At 51.0% G+C, this 23,833-nt stretch overlaps 1 protein-coding gene across 1 annotated transcript in view; it reads right to left on the bottom strand.

Annotated features, from left to right (window-relative positions):
• Positions 1–1,534: 1,534 nt before the first annotated feature.
• The window catches only part of LOC135536603 (eukaryotic translation initiation factor 3 subunit B-like), a 52,326-nt gene continuing 30,027 nt past the window's right edge, over positions 1,535–23,833 (bottom strand). The window contains exons 10-18 of the mRNA XM_064962890.1: positions 21,397–21,607; positions 17,256–17,349; positions 12,786–12,911; positions 10,549–10,627; positions 9,909–10,047; positions 7,731–7,856; positions 5,261–5,447; positions 4,522–4,631; positions 1,535–2,174 (exon numbers count right to left, since the gene is read on the bottom strand). Of these exons, the coding sequence (XP_064818962.1) occupies positions 4,534–4,631; positions 5,261–5,447; positions 7,731–7,856; positions 9,909–10,047; positions 10,549–10,627; positions 12,786–12,911; positions 17,256–17,349; positions 21,397–21,607 (1,060 nt within the window). The 3' untranslated portion in view covers positions 1,535–2,174; positions 4,522–4,533. The remainder of the gene's footprint in view (positions 2,175–4,521; positions 4,632–5,260; positions 5,448–7,730; positions 7,857–9,908; positions 10,048–10,548; positions 10,628–12,785; positions 12,912–17,255; positions 17,350–21,396; positions 21,608–23,833) is intronic.

Consider the following 23,833-nt stretch of genomic DNA (forward strand, 5'->3'; position numbering starts at 1 on the left):
TGTTAAGTATTATGTTTACCAATAGATGGCAGTATTGACTCAATACGGGGTTTGCTTTAAGAAGCATCCTAAAATACTACATATTTGTCGATGAGGGATAACTATGGAGGACAGCGTTGGATTTGTTGGCCACGCATTCAACGGAGAGTTTGGCGCGCGACGCTGGACGCGAGACTCAAGTGAGCGGTGGAAGATTCTGGAGGACGGGTTCCCTGGATACGGGTAGTTCAAATGATTGACTGTGTGCGGGGAGAGAGAATCGGAAAAGATGACTTTGGCAACAATAGGCTCGCTACCACCAGTTGATCCTACAAATCAGGAATGAGAGGAGTACTGTGAAATAATGGACAATTTCTTTGCTGCTAATGAAATAACTGATGCCGCTATACAGAAATCCATACTCATGCGCGTTGTCGGTGAACAAACATGCAACTCAATGAGAAACCTGTTGCGCCCTGATAAACCCTTCATAGAACTGCGCTGGTTTCAAAGAAGGGCAAGTGCTATCGTTGCTGAGGCCAACACAGAGCGTCTGACTGTAAATTCAAACATGAAAAGTGTGATGCATGTGGGATGATAGGACATTGCGAGGGCGTGCCGCAATAAGAAATCGCAACGGGCTACAGCAAAGAGAACGGACAGAGAACCAAATACCCCGTGACGCTCTAACCACTCAAATCAAGTAACAGACAGTGGAAAGTGAGTGCGCAGGCGCAGAGCAAAGCGTTCTCAACGTACAGGGAGCTAATATGAAAAAGGTGACGCTTTCTAAATCTATTTTTACTTTGTCATTATGGGGTATTGTGTGAAGATTGATGAGGAACACAAACAATTTACCGTGAAGACAGGACATCAGTTAATGAACGGTACGATGCACCTTAGTTGAAGGCACTGCCTGTTAATGAACGGTACGATGCACCTTAGTTGAAGACACTACCTGTTAATGAACGGTACGATGCACCTTAGTTGAAGACACTACCTGTTAATGAACGGTACGATGCACCTTAGTTGAAGACACTGCCTGTTAATGAACGGTACGATGTACCTTAGTTGAAGACACTGCCTGTTAATGAACGGTAAGATGCACCTTAGTTGAAGGCACTGCCTGTTAATGAACGGTACGATGCACCTTAGTTGAAGGCACTGCCTGTTAATGAACGGTAAGATGCACCTTAGTTGAAGACACTGCCTGTTAATGAACGGTACGATGCACCTTAGTTGAAGACACTGCCTGCACTACGTCACTCTGGTATGAGAACGTCTGTCTAAATAGAGAAAATATAAAACACTTTCAACACATGAATAAATAAATATGAAACAGTTTTGACACATGAATAAATATATAAAACACTTTCAACACATGAATAAATAAATATAAAACAGTTTTGACACATGAATAAATATATAAAACACTTTCAACACATGAATAAATAAATATAAAACAGTTTTGACACATGAATAAATGTATAAAAACAACCTTAACAACAAGACTGTCAAAACCTTAAGCAACATGTAAAAACCACAGACAAGAGTGGAAGATTTGAATGATGTTTATCTTTATTGACGTCGAAGATCATGTGATAGTTGTGGTCTAGTATGATAACAACAACAACAACAACAACGTCAGGTAGTCTAAACGGAGGAGGATACTGCCACTTCAACACACTACTACTACAACACAGCCTTGAACGTTTGGTCATCAGGAGAACACTCTCTCTGGCCTCACACACACACTGCCACGTCACACACCCAGTCCTCATCCCTCCCGGTGATGGTGCAACGGTCTCCGTCTCTTTATGGTAAGGTGTGACCGTTGCCACGGTAACGACGGTTAAAGACTGCAAAGGGGGGGTGTGTAGTCAAGATAAGAAGGATAGAAAGTGAGTGAGTGAGGATAGATGAGAAAAAAAACAACAGTATTGTTCTATTTCAAAAAGTGCCAGAAAAAGACCAAGGTGATGAAAAAAAAAAAAGAGTTTAAAAGTTGGTTTCCTCCCTCCTCCCTCAGTTGTTAGCTTGCTGTAGTCGCTATACCACAAGGCACACTTTGATGATGTCACAAAGAGAGAATGGTGTAACTCTGGCGACTCCCAAGATTCTCAGCGTAGTTTTCCCTCCTCCAGTTGACAAGGCAACGCCCCCTCCCCCCCTCTAGTCCCCACGCAAAAATGGACCTGGAGAGAAAGAGGGGGGGGGGAGACCGTCAAAACCACAGCCAGTTAGTGTGTAGGTAGAGTGTGTGTGTGTTTGGGTAGTGCGTGTGTGTGTAGTTAGTGTGTAGTAGTGTGTGTGGGTAGTGTGTAGTTAGTGTGTGTGGGTAGTGAGTGTGTAGTAGTGTGTGTGGGTAGTGAGTGTGTAGTTAGTGTGTGTGGGTAGTGAGTGTGTAGTAGTGTGTGCGAGTGTGTAGTGAGTGTGTAGTGTGTGTGAGTGTGTAGGTAGTGTGTGTGTGTGTGAGTGTGTAGGTAGTGTGTGTGTGTGTGTGTGTAGTGTGTAGGTAGTGTGTGTGTGTAGTGTGTAGTGTGTGTGTGTGTGTAGTGTGTGTGTGGGTAGTGTGTGTGTGGGTAGTGTGTGTGTGTGTGTAGGTAGTGTGTGTAGTAGTGTGTGTGTGTGCGTGTGTGTGTGTAGGTAGTGTGTGTGAGTGTGTGTGTGTGTGTGTAGGTAGTGTGTGTAGTAGTGTGTAGTTAGTGTGTGTGGGTAGTGAGTGTGTAGTAGTGTGTGTGGGTAGTGTGTAGTTAGTGTGTGTGGGTAGTGAGTGTGTAGTAGTGTGTGTGAGTGTGTAGGTAGTGTGTGTGTGTAGGTAGTGTGTGTGTGTGTGGGTAGTGTGTAGGTAGTGTGTGTGTGTAGGTAGTGTGTGTGTGTGTGGGTAGTGTGTAGGTAGTGTGTGTGGGTAGTGTGTAGTGTGTGTGTGTGTGTGTAGTGTGTGTGGGTAGTGTGTGTGTGTGTGTGTAGGTAGTGTGTGTGTGTGTGTGTGTAGTGTGTAGTGTGTGTGTAGTGTGTGTGGGTAGTGTGTGTGTGTGTGTAGTGTGTGTGTAGTGTGTGTGTGTGTGTGTAGGTAGTGTGTGTAGTAGTGTGTGTGTGTGTGTGTGTGTAGTGTGTGTGTGTGTGAGTGTGTAGGTAGTGTGTGTGTGTGTGTGTGTGTAGGTAGTGTGTGTGTGTGGGTAGTGTGTAGGTAGTGTGTGTGTGTAGTGTGTAGTGTGTGTGTGTGTGTAGTGTGTGTGTGGGTAGTGTGTGTGTGTGTGTGTAGGTAGTGTGTGTAGTAGTGTGTGTGTGTGTGTGTGTGTGTAGGTAGTGTGTGTGAGTGTGTGTGTGTGTAGGTAGTGTGTGTAGTAGTGTGTAGTTAGTGTGTGTGGGTAGTGAGTGTGTAGTAGTGTGTGTGGGTAGTGTGTAGTTAGTGTGTGTGGGTAGTGAGTGTGTAGTAGTGTGTGTGAGTGTGTAGGTAGTGTGTGTGTGTAGGTAGTGTGTGTGTGTGTGGGTAGTGTGTAGGTAGTGTGTGTGTGTGTGGGTAGTGTGTAGGTAGTGTGTGTGGGTAGTGTGTAGTGTGTGTGTGTGTGTGTAGTGTGTGTGTGTGTGTAGTGTGTGTGGGTAGTGTGTGTGTGTGTGTGTAGGTAGTGTGTGTGTGTGTGTGTGTAGTGTGTGTGTAGTGTGTGTGGGTAGTGTGTGTGTGTGTGTAGGTAGTGTGTGTAGTAGTGTGTGTGTGTGTGTGTGTGTGTGTGTGTGTGTGTGTGTAGGTAGTGTGTGTGAGTGTGTGTGTGTGTAGGTAGTGTGTGTAGTAGTGTGTAGTTAGTGTGTGTGGGTAGTGAGTGTGTAGTAGTGTGTGTGGGTGTGTAGGTAGTGTGTGTGTGTAGGTAGTGTGTGTGTGTGTGGGTAGTGTGTAGGTAGTGTGTGTGTGTAGTGTGTGTGTGTGTGTAGTGTGTGTGGGTAGTGTGTGTGAGTGTGTAGGTAGTGTGTGTGTGTGTGGGTAGTGTGTAGGTAGTGTGTGTGGGTGTGTAGGTAGTGTGTGTGTGTGTGTAGTGTGTGTGGGTAGTGTGTGTGGGTAGTGTGTGTGTGTGTGGGTAGTGTGTGTGTAGGTAGTGTGTGTGTGTGTGTAGGTAGTGTGTGTGTGTGTAGGTAGTGTGTGTGTGTGTGTAGGTAGTGTGTGTGGTAGTGTGTGTGTGGGTGTGTGTGTGTGTGTGTGTGTGTGTGTGTAGTGTGTGTGTGTGTGGTAGTGTGTGTGTGTGTGTGTGGTAGTGTGTGTGTGTGTGTGGTAGTGTGTGTGTGGGTGTGTGTGTGGTAGTGTGTGTGTGGTAGTGTGTGTGTGGTAGTGTGTGTGTGGTAGTGTGTGTGTGGTAGTGTGTGTGTGTGTGTGGTAGTGTGTGTGTGGTAGTGTGTGTGTGGTAGTGTGTGTGTGTGTGTGGTAGTGTGTGTGTGTGTGTGTGGTAGTGTGTGTGTGTAGTGTGTGTGGGTGTGTGTAGTGTGTGTGTGTGCGTGTATGGGTAGTGTGTGTAGTAGTGTGTGTGTGGAGGTAGTGTGTGTGGGTGTTACCTGCGTAGGGGACTACTCTCCGAGGGGAATGATTTCTTCGTTGATAAAAAACTCAATGGTCTCCTCCTCCCAGTCATCTGTGTTACTGTCCAGCTCATCAGTGTCCACTCCTAGAGACAGAGAGGTCAGGGGTCAAGCTTAGCAAGCCTGGTCCCAAGCCAGAACGGCCCGCGGGGGCAACAGCCCATCTCCTTGTTTCTGTAGCGTGAGACAGTTGGATGGAAGAGTCTGGGCCGCCATGGATGGAGACGGTGAGACGGTCGGGGGGAGGGGTCTATCTACGTACCTCCTCGTAGCTGCAGGGGGTGTGGTCTATCTACGTACCTCCTCGGAGCTGCAGGGGGGGGGGTCTATCTACGTACCTCCTCGTAGCTGCAGGGGGGTCTATCTACGTGCCTCCTCGTAGCTGCAGGGGGTGGGGTCTATCTACGTACCTCCTCGGAGCTGCAGGGGGTTGGGGGGGGGGTTTATCTACGTACCCCCTCGTAGCTGCAGGGGGAGGGGGGTTTATCTACGTGCCTCCTCGGAGCTGCGGGGGGGGGGGTTTATCTACGTACCTCCTCGTAGCTGCAGGGGGGTTTATCTACGTACCTCCTCAGAGCTGCAGGAGGGGGGTTATCTACGTACCCCCTCGGAGCTGCAGGGGGGGTTTATCTACGTACCTCCTCGTAGCTGCAGGGGGGGGGGTTTATCTACGTACCTCCTCAGAGCTGCAGGAGGGGGGGGGTTATCTACGTACCTCCTCGTAGCTGCAGGCGGGCGGTCTTCTGTTCGTGGTGCTGCTGCAGGGCAGCCTCTCGGTAGGTACGGTAGTCCTCCATCATGCTCCTCCTCTTGTCCACCAGCTCCCTGGAGGCCTTCGACTGGCTCAGACGATCCTTCTGCTCAAAGATCTTAGAGTACTTCTTCAGGTCCTTCTTGATCACCTGGGGAACGGGTCAAAACACAGGAACAAAGTTGACAAGGTACAAATCTGTCGATCTGCCCATGAACAGGCAGTTAACCCACTGTTCCCAGGCCGTCATTGAAAATAAGAATTTGTTCTTAACTGACTTGCCTGATTAAATAAAGGTAAAAAAAATAATAATAATAATACGTAGCAACAAGACAGTCAAGGGTCCCGGCTAAACCCACGTTATACGTAGCAACAAGACAGTCAAGGGTCCCGGCTAAACCCACGTTATACGTAGCAACAAGACAGTCAAGGGTCCCGGCTAAACCCACGTTATACGTAGCAACAAGACAGTCAAGGGTCCCAGCTAAGCCCATGTTATACGTAGCAACAAGACAGTCAAGGGTCCCGGCTAAGAGGATGTTATACGTAGCAACAAGACAGTCAAAACCAAGGGTCCCGGCTAAACCCACGTTATACGTAGCAACAAGACAGTCAAAACCAAGGGTCCCGGCTAAGCCCATGTTATACGTAGCAACAAGACAGTCAAGGGTCCCGGCTAAGCCCATGTTATACGTAGCAACAAGACAGTCAAGGGTCCCGGCTAAGCCCATGTTATACGTAGCAACAAGACAGTCAAAACCAAGGGTCCCGGCTAAGCCCATGTTTTACGTAGCAACAAGACAGTCAAGGGTCCCGGCTAAGCCCATGTTATACGTAGCAACAAGACAGTCAAGGGTCCCGGCTAAGCCCATGTTATACGTAGCAACAAGACAGTCAAGGGTCCCGGCTAAGCCCATGTTATACGTAGCAACAAGACTGTCAAAACCAAGGATCCCGACTAAGCCCATGTTATACGTAGCAACAAGACTGTCAAAACCAAGGGTCCCGGCTAAGCCCATGTTATTCGTAGCAACAAGACAGTCAAGGGTCCCAGATAAGCCCACGTTATACGTAGCAACAAGACAGTCAAGGGTCCCGGCTAAACCCACGTTATACGTAGCAACAAGACAGTCAAGGGTCCCGGCTAAGCTGATGTTATACGTAGCAACAAGACAGTCAAAACCAAGGGTCCCAGCTAAACCCACGTTATACGTAGCAACAAGACAGTCAAGGGTCCCGGCTAAGCCCATGTTATACGTAGCAACAAGACAGTCAAGGGTCCCGGCTAAGCCCATGTTATACGTAGCAACAAGACTGTCAAAACCAAGGATCCCGACTAAGCCCATGTTATACGTAGCAACAAGACTGTCAAAACCAAGGGTCCCGGCTAAGCCCATGTTATTCGTAGCAACAAGACAGTCAAGGGTCCCAGATAAGCCCACGTTATACGTAGCAACAAGACAGTCAAGGGTCCCGGCTAAACCCACGTTATACGTAGCAACAAGACAGTCAAGGGTCCCGGCTAAGCTGATGTTATACGTAGCAACAAGACAGTCAAAACCAAGGGTCCCGGCTAAACCCACGTTATACGTAGCAACAAGACAGTCAAGGGTCCCGGCTAAGCCCATGTTATACGTAGCAACAAGACAGTCAAGGGTCCCGGCTAAGCTGATGTTATACGTAGCAACAAGACAGTCAAAACCAAGGGTCCCGGCTAAGCCCATGTTATACGTAGCAACAAGACAGTCAAGGGTCCCGGCTAAGCCCATGTTATACGTAGCAACAAGACAGTCAAGGGTCCCGGCTAAGCTGATGTTATACGTAGCAACAAGACAGTCAAAACCAAGGGTCCCGGCTAAGCCCATGTTATACGTAGCAACAAGACAGTCAAGGGTCCCGGCTAAACCCACGTTATACGTAGCAACAAGACAGTCAAAACCAAGGGTCCCGGCTAAGCCCATGTTATACGTAGCAACAAGACAGTCAAGGGTCCCGGCTAAGCCCATGTTATACGTAGCAACAAGACAGTCAAGGGTCCCGGCTAAGCCCATGTTATACGTAGCAACAAGACAGTCAAGGGTCCCGGCTAAGCTGATGTTATACGTAGCAACAAGACAGTCAAAACCAAGGGTCCCGGCTAAACCCACGTTATACGTAGCAACAAGACAGTCAAAACCAAGGGTCCCGGCTAAGCCCATGTTATACGTAGCAACAAGACAGTCAAGGGTCCCGGCTAAGCCCATGTTATACATAGCAACAAGACAGTCAAGGGTCCCGGCTAAACCCACGTTATACGTAGCAACAAGACAGTCAAGGGTCCCGGCTAAGCCCATGTTATACTAGCAACAAGACCGTCAAGGGTCCCGGCTAAGCCCATGTTATACGTAGCAACAAGACAGTCAGTGGGAGCAGGGTAGCAGGCCAAGGTACCTACCTTGATGGAGTCCTGTGTGAGCAGGGTAGCAGGCCGAGGTCTCCAGAGTAGCTGACAGAAACGATCCTTGTTGTTCTTCTGGAGGAGACGCCCCTGGAAGGTCCACAGCCAATAGGCATTGTCCACCTGACGGGAGAGACAACCCCCCTTTTAAAAACACACTTGGTATGGCTCAGATAAAAACACACTTGGTATGGCTCAGATAAAAACATTGTCCACCTGACGGGAGAGACAACCCCCTTTTTAAAAACACACTTGGTATGGCTCAGATAAAAACATTGTCCACCTGACCGGAGAGACAACCCCCTTTTTAAAAACACACTTGGTATGGCTCAGATAAAAACACTTTTTTCTCTTCTTGTTGAAAAGAACAAAGTACAAGAGCAGAAATGGAGAAGGGATTTTTCTGAAGTTGTGTCTGTGTATTGTGGTACAAACCAATCTAGAAGAAATTGAAAACGCACACCTATTTAGACGAGGTGCTGGCTAGCGGAGTAGAAAACTTGAAAATTAAAGAGAGCCGCACACTCTAGGAGCTCAGATGCAATTTATTTTATTTTAAATACCAACGTTTCGACAGCCAAGCTGTCTTCATCAGGGTATAATCACAAACACTGCCGTCTTCATCAGGGTATAATCACAAACACTGCCGTCTTCATCAGGGTATAATCACAAACACTGCCGTCTTCATCAGGGTATAATCACAAACACTGCCGTCTTCATCAGGGTATAATCACAAACACTGCCGCCTTCATCAGGGTATAATCACAAACACTGCCGTCTTCATCAGGGTATAATCACAAACACTGCCGCCTTCATCAGGGTATAATCACAAACACTGCCGTCTTCATCAGGGTATGATCACAAACACTGCCGTCTTCATCAGGGTATAATCACAAACACTGCCGTCTTCATCAGGGTATAATCACAAACACCGCCGTCTTCATCAGGGTATGATCACAAACACCGCCGTCTTCATCAGGGTATGATCACAAACACCGCCGTCTTCATCAGGGTATAATCACAAACACCGCCGTCTTCATCAGGGTATAATCACAAACACCGCCGTCTTCATCAGGGTATAATCACAAACACCGCCGTCTTCATCAGGGTATAATCACAAACACCGCCGTCTTCATCAGGGTATAATCACAAACACTGCCGTCTTCATCAGGGTATAATCACAAACACTGCCGCCTTCATCAGGGTATAATCACAAACACTGCCGTCTTCATCAGGGTATAATCACAAACACTGCCGTCTTCATCAGGGTATAATCACAAACACTGCCGTCTTCATCAGGGTATAATCACAAACACTGCCGTCTTCATCAGGGTATAATCACAAACACTGCCGTCTTCATCAGGGTATAATCACAAACACTGCCGTCTTCATCAGGGTATAATCACAAACACTGCAGTCTTCATCAGGGTATAATCACAAACACTGCAGTCTTCATCAGGGTATGATCACAAACACTGCCGTCTTCATCAGGGTATAATCACAAACACTGCCGTCTTCATCAGGGTATAATCACAAACACTGCCGTCTTCATCAGGGTATAATCACAAACACTGCCGTCTTCATCAGGGTATAATCACAAACACCGCCGTCTTCATCAGGGTATAATCACAAACACCGCCGTCTTCATCAGGGTATAATCACAAACACCGCCGTCTTCATCAGGGTATAATCACAAACACTGCCGTCTTCATCAGGGTATAATCACAAACACCGCCGTCTTCATCAGGGTATAATCAAACACCGCAGGATGACTCGTTTACGTCGTGTCAATAGACACAGGTGTCTGTAATCACGGCCAGGAGCGGCCTGATATCAGCGGTTAATTATTGCGGTACAAACCAACCTTCATTTGGTTGAGCTTCCATTTAAATAAACATGACAGTAGGAGTTTATTCCCTGTGTGTGTCAGGTGTGTGTGTGTGTGTGTGTCAGGTGTGTGTGTGTGTGTATCTTGTGACCCGTAGGGTCCCACTCTACGTCAGAAGTGTGTGTGTGAGGTGTGCGAGGTGTGTGTGTGTGTGAGGTGTGTGTGTGTGAGGTATACCTTGTGACTCCACCAGGACACAGAGGTCACCAGGTATCGTCCCGTAGGGTCCCACTCTACGTCAGAAGTGTGTGTGCGTGTGTGGTGTGTGTGTGAGGTGTGTGGTGTACCTTGTGACTCCACCAGGACACAGAGGTCACCAGGTATCGTCCCGTAGGGTCCCACTCTACGTCAGAGGCCATGTAGTGTTCAACCATGTTCATCATGGTGCAGTCAGAGGTGTCCACAAACGCCAGAGCCCCGTTCATACTGGAGGAGAGGACAGGGTTAACACAGGGCCCCGTTCATACTGGAGGAGAGGACAGGGTTAACACAGGGCCCCGTTCATACTGGAGGAGAGGACAGGGTTAACACAGGGCCCCGTTCATACTGGAGGAGAGGACAGGGTTAACACAGGGCCCCGTTCATACTGGAGGAGAGGACAGGGTTAACACAGGGCCCCGTTCATACTGGAGGAGAGGACAGGGTTAACACAGGGCCCCGTTCATACTGGAGGAGAGGACAGGGTTAACACAGGGCCCCGTTCATACTGGAGGAGAGGACAGGGTTAACACAGGGCCCCGTTCATACTGGAGGAGAGGACAGGGTTAACACAGGGCCCCGTTCATACTGGAGGAGAGGACAGGGTTAACACAGGGCCCCGTTCATACTGGAGGAGAGGACAGGGTTAACACAGGGCCCCGTTCATACTGGAGGAGAGGACAGGGTTAACACAGGAGGGGAGATGTCTCACACACACAGGTCTTGTACCTCCTGAGTCCAGCCAGCACCATGAACTGTCCCTGAGGACTCCAGAAGATGCTGTTGGCTTGCTGCTTGTCAAACATCTCTGGAGAGAGAAGGGGGGAGGAGAGGAGAGAGAAGGGGGAGAGGAGAGAGAGAAGGGGGAGAGGAGAGAGAAGGGGGAGGAGAGGAGAGAGAAGGGGGAGAGGGGGGGGGAGAGGAGGGGGAGAGAGGGGGAGAGAGGGGGGAGAGAGGAGGGGGAGAGAGGGGGGGGGGAGAGGGGGGAGAGAGGGGGGAGAGAAAGGGGGAGGGGAGAGGAGAGAAGGGGGAGGGGAGAGGAGAGAGAAGGGGGGGAGGAGAGAGGAGAGAGAAGGGGGAGAGGAGAGAGGAGAGAGAAGGGGGGGAGGAGAGAGGAGAGAGAAGGGGGGGAGGAGAGAGGAGAGAGGAGAGAGGAGAGAGAAGGGGGAGAGGAGAGAGGAGAGAGAAGGGGGGGGGGGAGAATGTTACAGTAACAGACTGAATGCGACATCTGACAACAGTAGAGACGGAACAACATCGATCCTCACAGACATTACAGAGTCGATCCTTACAGAGTCGATCCTCACAGACATTACAGAGTCGATCCTCACAGACATTACAGAGTCGATCCTCACAGACATTACAGAGTCGATCCTCACAGACATTAGAGTCGATCCTCACAGACATTACAGAGTCGATCCTCACAGACATTACAGAGTCGATCCTCACAGACATTACAGAGTCGATCCTCACAGACATTACAGAGTCGATCCTCACAGACATTACAGAGTCGATCCTCACAGACATTACAGAGTCGATCCTCACAGACATTACAGAGTCGATCCTCACAGACATTACAGAGTCGATCCTCACAGACATTACAGAGTCGATCCTCACAGACATTACAGAGTCGATCCTCACAGACATTACAGAGTCGATCCTCACAGACATTACAGAGTCGATCCTCACAGACATTAGAGTCGATCCTCACAGACATTACAGAGTCGATCCTCACAGACATTACAGAGTCGATCCTCACAGACATTACAGAGTCGATCCTCACAGACATTACAGAGTCGATCCTCACAGAGTCGATCCTCACAGACATTACAGAGTCGATCCTCACAGACATTACAGAGTCGATCCTCACAGACATTACAGAGTCGATCCTCACAGACATTACAGAGTCGATCCTCACAGACATTACAGAGTCGATCCTCACAGACATTACAGAGTCGATCCTCACAGACATTACAGAGTCGATCCTCACAGACATTACAGAGTCGATCCTCACAGACATTACAGAGTCGATCCTCACAGACATTACAGAGTCGATCCTTACAGACATTACAGAGTCGATCCTCACAGACATTACAGAGTCGATCCTCACAGACATTACAGAGTCGATCCTCACAGACATTAGAGTCGATCCTTACAGACATTACAGAGTCGATCCTTACAGACATTACAGAGTCGATCCTCACAGACATTACAGAGTCGATCCTTACAGACATTACAGAGTCGATCCTCACAGACATTAGAGTCGATCCTCACAGACATTACAGAGTCGATCCTCACAGACATTACAGAGTCGATCCTCACAGACATTACAGAGTCGATCCTTACAGACATTACAGAGTCGATCCTCACAGACATTACAGAGTCGATCCTCACAGACATTACAGAGTCGATCCTCACAGACATTACAGAGTCGATCCTCACAGACATTACAGAGTCGATCCTCACAGACATTACAGAGTCGATCCTCACAGACATTACAGAGTCGATCCTCACAGACATTACAGAGTCGATCCTCACAGACATTACAGAGTCGATCCTCACAGACATTACAGAGTCGATCCTTACAGAGTCGATCCTTACAGACATTACAGAGTCGATCCTCACAGACATTACAGAGTCGATCCTTACAGACATTACAGAGTCGATCCTTACAGACATTACAGAGTCGATCCTTACAGAGTCGATCCTTACAGACATTACAGAGTCGATCCTTACAGACATTACAGAGTCGATCCTTACAGAGTCGATCCTTACAGACATTACAGAGTCGATCCTTACAGACATTACAGAGTCGATCCTTACAGAGTCGATCCTTACAGACATTACAGAGTCGATCCTTACAGACATTACAGACATTACAGAGTCGATCCTTACAGACATTACAGAGTCAACGTTTTTAAAGGTTCCTTTCCGTGTGAGATATTTCAGGTAAAGGTTGTACTCACTGATGAGTTCGATCTTCCCGTTGTTCTTGACGTGGTAGAACGAGGCGTTGATTCTGGGCGATTCACCGTGCAGGACGGCAAACTTACTGCCGTTGGGCTCCCACGCAAACGCTATGATGCTCTCCGCTAGGGGACGACAACACTGGTGTTACTATAACTGGTGGTGTTACTATAACTGGTGGTGTTACTATACCTGGTGGTGTTACCAAGTGGTGTTACTGTACCTAGTGGTGTTACCTCGTGGTGTTACTATACCTAGTGGTGTTACTATACCTAGTGGTGTTACTATACCTAGTGGTGTTACTATACCTACAAACGCTATGATGCTCTCCGCTAGGGGACGACAACACTGGTGTTACTATACCTGGTGGTGTTACTACACCTGGTGGTGTTACTATACCTGGTGGTGTTACTACACCTGGTGGTGTTACTGCACCTGGTGGTGTTACTATACCTACAAACGCTATGATGCCCTCCGCTAGGGGACGACAACACTGGTGTTACTGCACCTGGTGGTGTTACTGCACCTGGTGGTGTTACTATACCTACAAACGCTATGATGCTCTCCGCTAGGGGATGACAACACTGGTGTTACTATACCTACAAACGCTATGATGCTCTCCGCTAGGGGACGACAACACTGGTGTTACTGCACCTGGTGGTGTTACTATACCTGGTGGTGTTACCTAGTGGTGTTGGTGTTACTGTACCTAGTGGTGTCACTGTACCTAGTGGTGTTACTATACCTGGTGGTGTTACTATACCTGGTGGTGTTACTATACCTACAAACGCTATGATGCTCTCCGCTAGGGGACGACAACACTGGTGTTACTGCACCTGGTGGTGTTACTATACCTGGTGGTGCTACTATACCTGGTGGTGTTACTTAGTGGTGTTGGTGTTACTGTACCTAGTGGTGTCACTGTACCTAGTGGTGTTACTATACCTAGTGGTGTTACTGCACCTGGTGGTGTTACTATACCTACAAACGCTATGATGCTCTCCGCTAGGGGACGACAACACTGGTGTTACTGCACCTGGTAGTGTTACTATACCTGGTGGTGTTACCTAGTGGTGTTGGTGTTACTGTACCTAGTGGTGTCACTGTACCTAGTGGTGTTACTGCACCTGGTGGTGTTACCTAGTGGTCTTACTGCACCTCGTGGTCTTACTGCACCTCGTGGTGTTACCTAGTGGTCTTACTGCACCTAGTGGTGTTACCTAGTGGTCTTACTGCACCTCGTGGTCTTACTGCACCTCGTGGTGTTACCTAGTGGTCTTACTGCACCTAGTGGTGTTACCTAGTGGTCTTACTGCACCTAGTGGTGTTACCTAGTGGCGTTACCTAGTGGCGTTACCTAGTGGCGTTACCTAGTGGCGTTACCTAGTGGCGTTACCTAGTGGCGTTACCTAGTGGCGTTACCTAGTGGCGTTACCTAGTGGCGTTACCTAGTGGCGTTACCTAGTGGTTTTACCTAGTGGTGTTACCTAGTGGTGTTACCTAGTGGTGTTACCTAGTGGTGTTACCTAGTGGCGTTACCTAGTGGCTTTACCTAGTGGTGTTACCTAGTGGCGTTACCTAGTGGTTTTACCTAGTGGTTTTACCTAGTGGCGTTACCTAGTGGCGTTACCTAGTGGCGTTACCCAGTGGCGTTACCCAGTGGCGTTACCTAGTGGTGTTACCCAGTGGTTTTACCTAGTGGCGTTACCCAGTGGCGTTACCCAGTGGCTTTACCCAGTGGCTGTTACCCAGTGGCATGCCACCCAGTGGTGTTACCCAGTGGCGTTGCCACCCAGTGGTGTTACCCAGTGGTGTTACCCAGTGGTGTTACCCAGTGGTGTTACCCAGTGTTGTTACCCAGTGGTGTTACCCAGTGTTGTTACCCAGTGGTGTTACCCAGTGGTGTTACCCAGTGGTTTTACCCAGTGGCGTTGCCACCCAGCGGCTGCGTTACCCAGTGGCGCCACCCAGTGGTGTTACCCAGTGGCGTGCCACCCAGTGGTTTTACCTAGTGGCGTTACCTAGTGGTGTTACCTAGTGGTGTTACCTAGTGGTCTTACCTAGTGGTTTTACCTAGTGGCGTTACCTAGTGGTTTTACCTAGTGGCGTTACCTAGTGGTTTTACCTAGTGGCGTTACCTAGTGGTGTTACCTAGTGGTTTTACCTAGTGGCGTTACCTAGTGGTGTTACCTAGTGGTGTTACCTAGTGGTCTTACCTAGTGGTCTTACCTAGTGGTTTTACCTAGTGGCGTTACCTAGTGGTTTTACCTAGTGGCGTTACCTAGTGGCGTTACCTAGTGGTTTTACCTAGTGGCGTTACCTAGTGGCGTTACCTAGTGGCGTTACCTAGTGGCGTTACCTAGTGGTGTTACCTAGTGGTTTTACCTAGTGGCGTTACCTAGTGGCGTTACCTAGTGGTGTTACCTAGTGGTTTTACCTAGTGGCGTTACCTAGTGGCGTTACCTAGTGGTGTTACTGTACATTATCAGGGGGATCTGTCCATCTAGTCACAGTGGGGGGGGTTGTTCTGTCCGTCTAGTCAGAGTGGGGGGGGAGGGGTTGTTCAGTCCGTCTTGTCAGAGCGGGGGGGAGGGGTTGTTCAGTCTGTCTTGTCAGAGCGGGGGGAGGGGTTGTTCAGTCTGTCTTGTCAGAGCGGGGGGAGGGGTTGTTCAGTCCGTCTTGTCAGAGTGGGGGAGGGGTTGTTCTGTCCGTCTTGTCAGAGTGGGGGAGGGGTTGTTCTGTCCGTCTTGTCAGAGCGGGGGGAGGGGTTGTTCAGTCCGTCTTGTCAGAGCGGGGGAGGGGTTGTTCAGTCCGTCTTGTCAGAGCGGGGGAGGGGTTGTTCAGTCCGTCTTGTCAGAGCGGGGGAGGGGTTGTTCAGTCCGTCTTGTCAGAGCGGGGGTGTGTGTTGTTCAGTCCGTCTTGTCAGAGGGGGGGGTGTGTGTTGTTCAGTCCGTCTTGTCAGAGCGGGGGGTGGGTTGTTCAGTCCGTCTTGTCAGAGTGGGGGGGGGGGGGGGTGGTGTTGTTCAGTCCGTCTTGTCAGAGCGGGGGTGTTGTTCAGTCCGTCTTGTCAGAGCGGGGGTGTTGTTCAGTCCGTCTTGTCAGAGGGGGTGTTGTTCAGTCCGTCTTGTCAGAGTGGGGGGGGGGGGGGTTGTTCAGTCCGTCTTGTCAGAGGGGGGTTGTTCAGTCCGTCTTGTCAGAGGGGGGTGTTGTTCAGTCCGTCTTGTCAGAGTGGGGGTGTTGTTCAGTCCGCCTTGTCAGAGGGGGTGTTGTTCAGTCCGTCTTGTCAGGGGGGTTGTTCAGTCCGCCTTGTCAGAGGGGGGGGTTGTTCAGTCCGTCTTGTCAGGGGGGGGTTGTTCAGTCCGTCTTGTCAGAGGGGGGTTGTTCAGTCCGTCTTGTCAGAGGGGGGGTTGTTCAGTCCGTCTTGTCAGAGGGGGGGGGTTGTTCAGTCCGTCTTGTCAGGGGGGGGTTGTTCAGTCCGTCTTGTCAGGGGGTGGGGGTTGTTCAGTCCGTCTTGTCAGGGGGTGTTGTTCAGTCCGTCTTGTCAGAGGGGGGTGTTGTTCAGTCCGTCTTGTCAGAGGGGGGTGTTGTTCAGTCCGTCTTGTCAGAGGGGGGTTGTTCAGTCCGTCTTGTCAGGGGGGTGTTGTTCAGTCCGCCTTGTCAGGGGGTGTTGTTCAGTCCGTCTTGTCAGAGGGGGGGTGTTGTTCAGTCCGTCTTGTCAGAGGGGGGTGTTGTTCAGTCCGTCTTGTCAGAGGGGGTGTTGTTCAGTCCGTCTTGTCAGAGGGGGTGTTGTTCAGTCCGTCTTGTCAGAGGGGGGTGTTGTTCAGTCCGTCTTGTCAGAGGGGGTGTTGTTCAGTCCGTCTTGTCAGAGGGGGTGTTGTTCAGTCCGCCTTGTCAGAGGGGGTGTTGTTCAGTCCGTCTTGTCAGAGGGGGGTTGTTCAGTCCGTCTTGTCAGAGGGGGTGTTGTTCAGTCCGTCTTGTCAGAGTGGGGGTGTTGTTCAGTCCGCCTTGTCAGAGGGGGTGTTGTTCAGTCCGTCTTGTCAGAGGGGGGTTGTTCAGTCCGTCTTGTCAGGGGGGGGTGTTGTTCAGTCCGTCTTGTCAGGGGGTGTTGTTCAGTCCGTCTTGTCAGAGGGGGTGTTGTTCAGTCCGTCTTGTCAGAGGGGGGTGTTGTTCAGTCCGTCTTGTCAGAGGGGGTGTTGTTCAGTCCGTCTTGTCAGAGGGGGGTGTTGTTCAGTCCGTCTTGTCAGAGGGGGTGTTGTTCAGTCCGCCTTGTCAGAGGGGGTGTTGTTCAGTCCGCCTTGTCAGAGGGGGTGTTGTTCAGTCCGTCTTGTCAGAGGGGGTGTTGTTCAGTCCGTCTTGTCAGAGGGGGGGGTTGTTCAGTCCGTCTTGTCAGAGTGGGGGGGGGTTGTTCAGTCCGTCTTGTCAGAGCGGGGGGTGTTGTTCAGTCCGTCTTGTCAGAGGGGGGGTGTTACCAGTTTTAGATTCCGGGTCTCCCTTCATCTCCACCACGTCAACAGGAACCTGCTTCTCTCTCATCCTGAAGATCTCAAAGTTGGTCACCACACCCTGAGAGGAGGAGAGGAGAGGAGAGGAGAGGAGGAGAGGACAGACAGGAGGAGAGGAGAGACAGGAGGAGAGGAGGAGAGGACAGACAGGAGGAGAGGAGGAGAGAACGAGAGGAGAGGACAGACAGGAGGAGAGAACGAGAGGACAGACAGGAGGAGAGGAGGAGAGGACAGACAGGAGGAGAGGAGGAGAGAACGAGAGGAGAGGACAGACAGGAGGAGAGGAGGAGAGAACGAGAGGAGAGGACAGACAGGAGGAGAGAACGAGAGGAGAGGACAGACAGGAGGAGAGAACGAGAGGAGAGGACAGACAGGAGGAGAGAACGAGAGGAGAGGACAGACAGGAGGAGAGAACGAGAGGAGAGGACAGACAGGAGGAGAGAACGAGAGGAGAGGACAGACAGGAGGAGAGAACAAGAGGAGAGGACAGACAGGAGGAGAGAACAAGAGGAGAGGAGGAGAGAACGAGAGGAGAGAACGAGAGGAGGAGAGGAGGAGAGAACGAGAGGAGAGACAGGAGGAGAGGAGGAGAGAACGAGAGGAGAGACAGGAGGAGAGGAGGAGAGAACGAGAGGAGAGGACAGACAGGAGGAGAGAACGAGAGGAGAGGACAGACAGGAGGAGAGGAGGAGAGAACAAGAGGAGAGGACAGACAGGAGGAGAGGAGGAGAGAACGAGAGGAGAAGACAGACAGGAGGAGAGGACAGACAGGAGGAGAGAACGAGAGGAGAGAACGAGAGGAGAGGACAGACAGGAGGAGAGGAGGAGAGAACGAGAGGAGAGGACAGACAGGAGGAGAGAACGAGAGGAGAGAACGAGAGGAGAGGAGGAGAGAACGAGAGGAGAGGACAGACAGGAGGAGAGGAGGAGAGAACGAGAGGAGAGGACAGACAGGAGGAGAGAACGAGAGGAGAGGACAGACAGGAGGAGAGAACGAGAGGAGAGGACAGACAGGAGGAGAGAACGAGAGGAGAGGACAGACAGGAGGAGAGAACGAGAGGAGAGGAGGAGAGAACGAGAGGAGAGAACGAGAGAACGAGAGGAGAGAACGAGAGGAGAGGACAGACAGGAGGAGAGAACGAGAGGAGAGGACAGACAGGAGGAGAGAACGAGAGGAGAGGACAGACAGGAGGAGAGAACGAGAGGAGAGGACAGACAGGAGGAGAGAACGAGAGGAGAGGACAGACAGGAGGAGAGGAGGAGAGGAGGAGAGAACGAGAGGAGAGGACAGACAGGAGGAGGAGAGAACGAGAGGAGAGAACAGACAGGAGGAGAGGACAGACAGGAGGAGAGGAGGAGAGAACGAGAGGAGAGGACAGACAGGAGGAGAGGAGGAGAGGACAGACAGGAGGAGAGGAGGAGAGAACGAGAGGAGAGGACAGACAGGAGGAGAGAACGAGAGGAGAGGACAGACAGGAGGAGAGGAGGAGAGAACGAGAGGAGAGGACAGACAGGAGGAGAGAACGAGAGGAGAGGACAGACAGGAGGAGAGGAGGAGAGAACGAGAGGAGAGGACAGACAGGAGGAGAGGAGGAGAGAACGAGAGGAGAGGACAGACAGGAGGAGAGAACGAGAGGAGAGGACAGACAGGAGGAGAGGAGGAGAGAACAAGAGGAGAGGACAGACAGGAGGAGAGAACGAGAGGAGAGGACAGACAGGAGGAGAGGAGGAGAGAACGAGAGGAGAGGACAGACAGGAGGAGAGGAGGAGAGAACGAGAGGAGAGGACAGACAGGAGGAGAGAAGAGAGGAGAGAACGAGAGGAGAGGACAGAGGAGAGGAGGAGAGGAGGAGAGAACGAGAGGAGAGGACAGACAGGAGGGAGAACAGAGAGGAGAGGACAGACAGGGAGGAGAGAAGGAGAGGAGAGGACAGAGGAGAGGAGAGGAGGAGAGGAGGAGAGAACGAGAGGAGAGGACAGACAGGAGGAGGAGAGAACGAGAGGAGAGGACAGACAGGAGGAGGAGAGAACGAGAGGAGAGGACAGACAGGAGGGAGACGAGAGGAGAGGACAGACAGGAGGAGAGGAGGAGAGAACGAGAGGAGAGGACAGACAGGAGGAGAGGAGGAGAGAACAGACAGAGGAGAGGACAGACAGGAGGGGAGGAGGAGAGAACAGAGAGGAGAGGAGAGACAGAGAGGAGAGACAGACAGGAGGAGGAGAGGAACGAGAGGAGAGGACAGACAGGAGGAGAGAACGAGAGGAGAGGACAGACAGGAGGAGAGGAGGAGAGAACAAGAGGAGAGGACAGACAGGAGGAGAGGAGGAGAGCACGTGAGGAGAGGACAGACAGGAGGAGAGAACGAGAGGAGAGGACAGAGAACGAGAGGAGAGGACAGAGGAGGAGAGAACGAGAGGAGAGGACAGACAGGAGGAGAGAAGAGAGGAGAGGACAGACAGGAGGAGAGGAGGAGAGGAGAGGAGAGGACAGACAGGAGGAGAGGAGGAGAGAACGAGAGGAGAGGACAGACAGGAGGAGAGAAGGAGGAGAGGACAGACAGGAGGAGGAGAGGACAGACAGGAGGGAGGAGAGAACGAGAGGAGAGGAGACAGACAGGACAGGAGGAGGAGGAGAGAAGAGAGGAGAGGACAGACAGGAGGAGAGGAGGAGAGAACGAGAGGAGAGGACAGACAGGAGGGAGGAGGAGAGAACGAGAGGAGAGGACAGACAGGAGGAGGAGAGAACGAGAGGAGGAGGACAGACAGGAGGAGGAGGAGGAGAGAACGAGAGGAGAGGACAGACAGGAGGAGGAGAGAACGAGAGGAGAGGACAGACAGGAGGAGAGGAGGAGAGGAGAGAACGAGAGGAGAGGACAGACAGGAGGAGAGGAGGAGAGAACGAGAGGAGAGGACAGACAGGAGGAGAGGACAGACAGGAGGAGAGGAGGAGAGAACGAGAGGAGAGGACAGACAGGAGGAGAGGAGGAGAGAACGAGAGGAGAGAACAGACAGGAGGAGAGGAGGAGAGGAGAGGACAGACAGGAGGAGAGGAGGAGAGAACGAGAAGAGAGAACAGACAGGAGGAGAGAACGAGAGGCGAGAACAGACAGGAGGAGAGAAGGAGAGAACGAGAGGACAGACAGGAGGAGAGGAGGAGAGAACGAGAGGAGAGGACAAGAGGAGAGGACGAGAGGAGAGGACAAGAGGAGAGGACAAGAGGAGAGGACAAGAGGAGAGGACAAGAGGAGAGGACAAGAGGAGAGGACAAGAGGAGAGGACAAGAGGAGAGGACAAGAGGAGAGGACAAGAGGAGAGGACAAGAGGAGAGGACAAGAGGAGAGGACAGGAGGAGAGGACAGGAGGAGAGAACAGACAGGAGAGAGAATGATGGAGGAGATGACAGAAGAGGAGAGGGGGAACGATAGAGGAGAGGACAATGAGAGAATGACAGAGGATGAGGACAGAGAGAGAAAGGAGGACTTGTAAATGAGGTTTAAACATCAAAGCAGTCACATTTACCCTCCCTCTGTTCTCCTCCCCCCTTCACTAACCTGAGTTCCTTTAGGTGTCCGGTCCACCTTGACACAGAGGTAGTCTCCCTGTCTCTGTTCTCCTCCCCCCCTTCACTAACCTGAGTTCCTTTAGGTGTCCGGTCCACCTTGACACAGAGGTAGTCTCCCTGTCTCTGTTCTCCTCCCCCCTTCACTAACCTGAGTTCCTTTAGGTGTCCGGTCCACCTTGACACAGAGGTAGTCTCCCTGTCTCTGTTCTCCTCCCCCCTTCACTAACCTGGGTTCCTTTAGGTGTCCGGTCCACCTTGACACAGAGGTCGTCTCCCCTGTCTCTGTTCTCCTCCCCCCTTCACTAACCTGAGTTCCTTTAGGTGTCCGGTCCACCTTGACACAGAGGTCGTCTCCCTGTCTCTGTTCTCCTCCCCCCTTCACTAACCTGAGTTCCTTTAGGTGTCCGGTCCACCTTGACACAGAGGTCGTCTCCCTGTCTCTGTTCTCCTCCCCCCCTTCACTAACCGGAGTTCCTTTAGGTGTCCGGTCCACCTTGACACAGAGGTCGTCTCCCTGTCTCTGTTCTCCTCCCCCCCTTCACTAACCTGAGTTCCTTTAGGTGTCCGGTCCACCTTGACACAGAGGTAGTCTCCCTGTCTCTGCCAGTGAAGTTTACAGTCCACCACGTTGAAGAGGTTCCTAACTCTGATCTCCTGTCTGGAGGGAAGCTGCATCAGAGTCACTCTGGCTGGGATGTCTTTGTCCTCGGGGACCCAGAACGCTATGATGTTATCGCCTGGGGACCAGGAGAAGTCCCTGCAGAGGGGAGGGGGGGGATTAATACACACACCGCTATGATGTCATCACCTGGGGACCAGGAGAAGTCCCTGCAGAGGGGAGGAGGGGATTAATACACACACCGCTATGATGTCATCACCTGGGGACCAGGAGAAGTCCCTGCAGAGGGGAGGAGGGGATTAATACACACACCGCTATGATGTCATCACCTGGGGACCAGGAGAAGTCCCTGCAGAGGGGAGGGGGGGGGATTAATACACACACCGCTATGATGTCATCACCTGGGGACCAGGAGAAGTCCCTGCAGAGGGGAGGGGGGGATTAATACACACACCGCTATGATGTCATCACCTGGGGACCAGGAGAAGTCCCTGCAGAGGGGAGGAGGGGATTAATATATATACACACACACCGCTATGATGTCATCACCTGGGGACCAGGAGAAGTCCCTGCAGAGGGGAGGAGGGGATTAATACACACACCGCTATGATGTCATCACCTGGGGACCAGGAGAAGTCCCTGCAAAGGGGAGGAGGGGATTAATACACACACCGCTATGATGTCATCACCTGGGGACCAGGAGAAGTCCCTGCAGAGGGGAGGGGGGGATTAATACACACACCGCTATGATGTCATCACCTGGGGACCAGGAGAAGTCCCTGCAGAGGGGAGGAGGGGATTAATATATATATACACACACACCGCTATGATGTCATCACCTGGGGACCAGGAGAAGTCCCTGCAGAGGGGAGGAGGGGATTAATATATAGGAGGACAGGTGGTGTTCCTCTAACTAGTCTCTGTCTGTCAGGTGGCGTTCCTCTCCTCTAACTAGTCTCTGTCTGACAGGTGGTGTTCCTCTAACTAGTCTCTGTTTGACAGGTGGTGTTCCTCTAACTAGTCTCTGTCTGACAGGTGGTGTTCCTCTCCTCTAACTAGTCTCTGTCTGACAGGTGGTGTTCCTCTAACTAGTCTCTGTCTGACAGGGGGTGTTCCTCTAACTAGTCTCTGTCTGACAGGTGGTGTTCCTCTAACTAGTCTCTGTCTGACAGGTGGTGTTCCTCTAACTAGTCTCTGTCTGACAGGTGGTGTTCCTCTAACTAGTCTCTGTCTGACAGGTGGTGTTCCTCTAACTAGTCTCTGTCTGACAGGTGGTGTTCCTCTAACTAGTCTCTGTCTGACAGGTGGTGTTCCTCTAACTAGTCTCTGCCTGACAGGTGGTGTTCCTCTCCTCTAACTAGTCTCTGTCTGACAGGTGGTGTTCCTCTAACTAGTCTCTGTCTGACAGGTGGTGTTCCTCTAACTAGTCTCTGTCTGACAGGTGGTGTTCCTCTAACTAGTCTCTGTCTGACAGGTGGTGTTCCTCTAACTAGTCTCTGTCTGACAGGTGGCGTTCCTCTAACTAGTCTCTGTCTGACAGGTGGTGTTGCTCTAACTAGTCTCTGTCTGACAGGTGGTGTTCCTCTAACTAGTCTCTGTCTGACAGGTGGTGTTCCTCTAACTAGTCTCTGTCTGACAGGTGGTGTTCCTCTAACTAGTCTCTGTCTGACAGGTGGTGTTCCTCTAACTAGTCTCTGTCTGACAGGTGGTGTTCCTCTAACTAGTCTCTGTCTGACAGGTGGTGTTCCTCTCCTCTAACTAGTCTCTGTCTGACAGGTGGTGTTGCTCTAACTAGTCTCTGTCTGACAGGTGGTGTTCCTCTAACTAGTCTCTGTCTGACAGGTGGTGTTCCTCTAACTAGTCTCTGTCTGACAGGCGGTGTTCCTCTAACTAGTCTCTGTCTGACAGGTGGTGTTCCTCTCCTCTAACTAGTCTCTGTCTGACAGGTGGTGTTCCTCTCCTCTAACTAGTCTCTGTCTGACAGGTGGTGTTCCTCTAACTAGTCTCTGTCTGACAGGCGGTGTTCCTCTAACTAGTCTCTGTCTGACAGGTGGTGTTCCTCTCCTCTAACTAGTCTCTGTCTGACAGGTGGTGTTCCTCTAACTAGTCTCTGTCTGACAGGTGGTGTTCCTCTAACTAGTCTCTGTCTGACAGGTGGTGTTCCTCTAACTAGTCTCTGTCTGACAGGTGATATTCCTCTAACTAGTCTCTGTCTGACAGGTGATATTCCTCTAACTAGTCTCTGTCTGACAGGTGGTGTTCCTCTAACTAGTCTCTGTCTGACAGGTGGTATTCCTCTCCTCTAACTAGTCTCTGTCTGACAGGTGATATTCCTCTAACTAGTCTCGGTCTGACAGGTGATGT

The sequence above is a fragment of the Oncorhynchus masou genome, unplaced genomic scaffold (assembly GCF_036934945.1).
Source record: "Oncorhynchus masou masou isolate Uvic2021 unplaced genomic scaffold, UVic_Omas_1.1 unplaced_scaffold_643, whole genome shotgun sequence".
Lineage (NCBI taxonomy): Eukaryota > Metazoa > Chordata > Actinopteri > Salmoniformes > Salmonidae > Oncorhynchus > Oncorhynchus masou.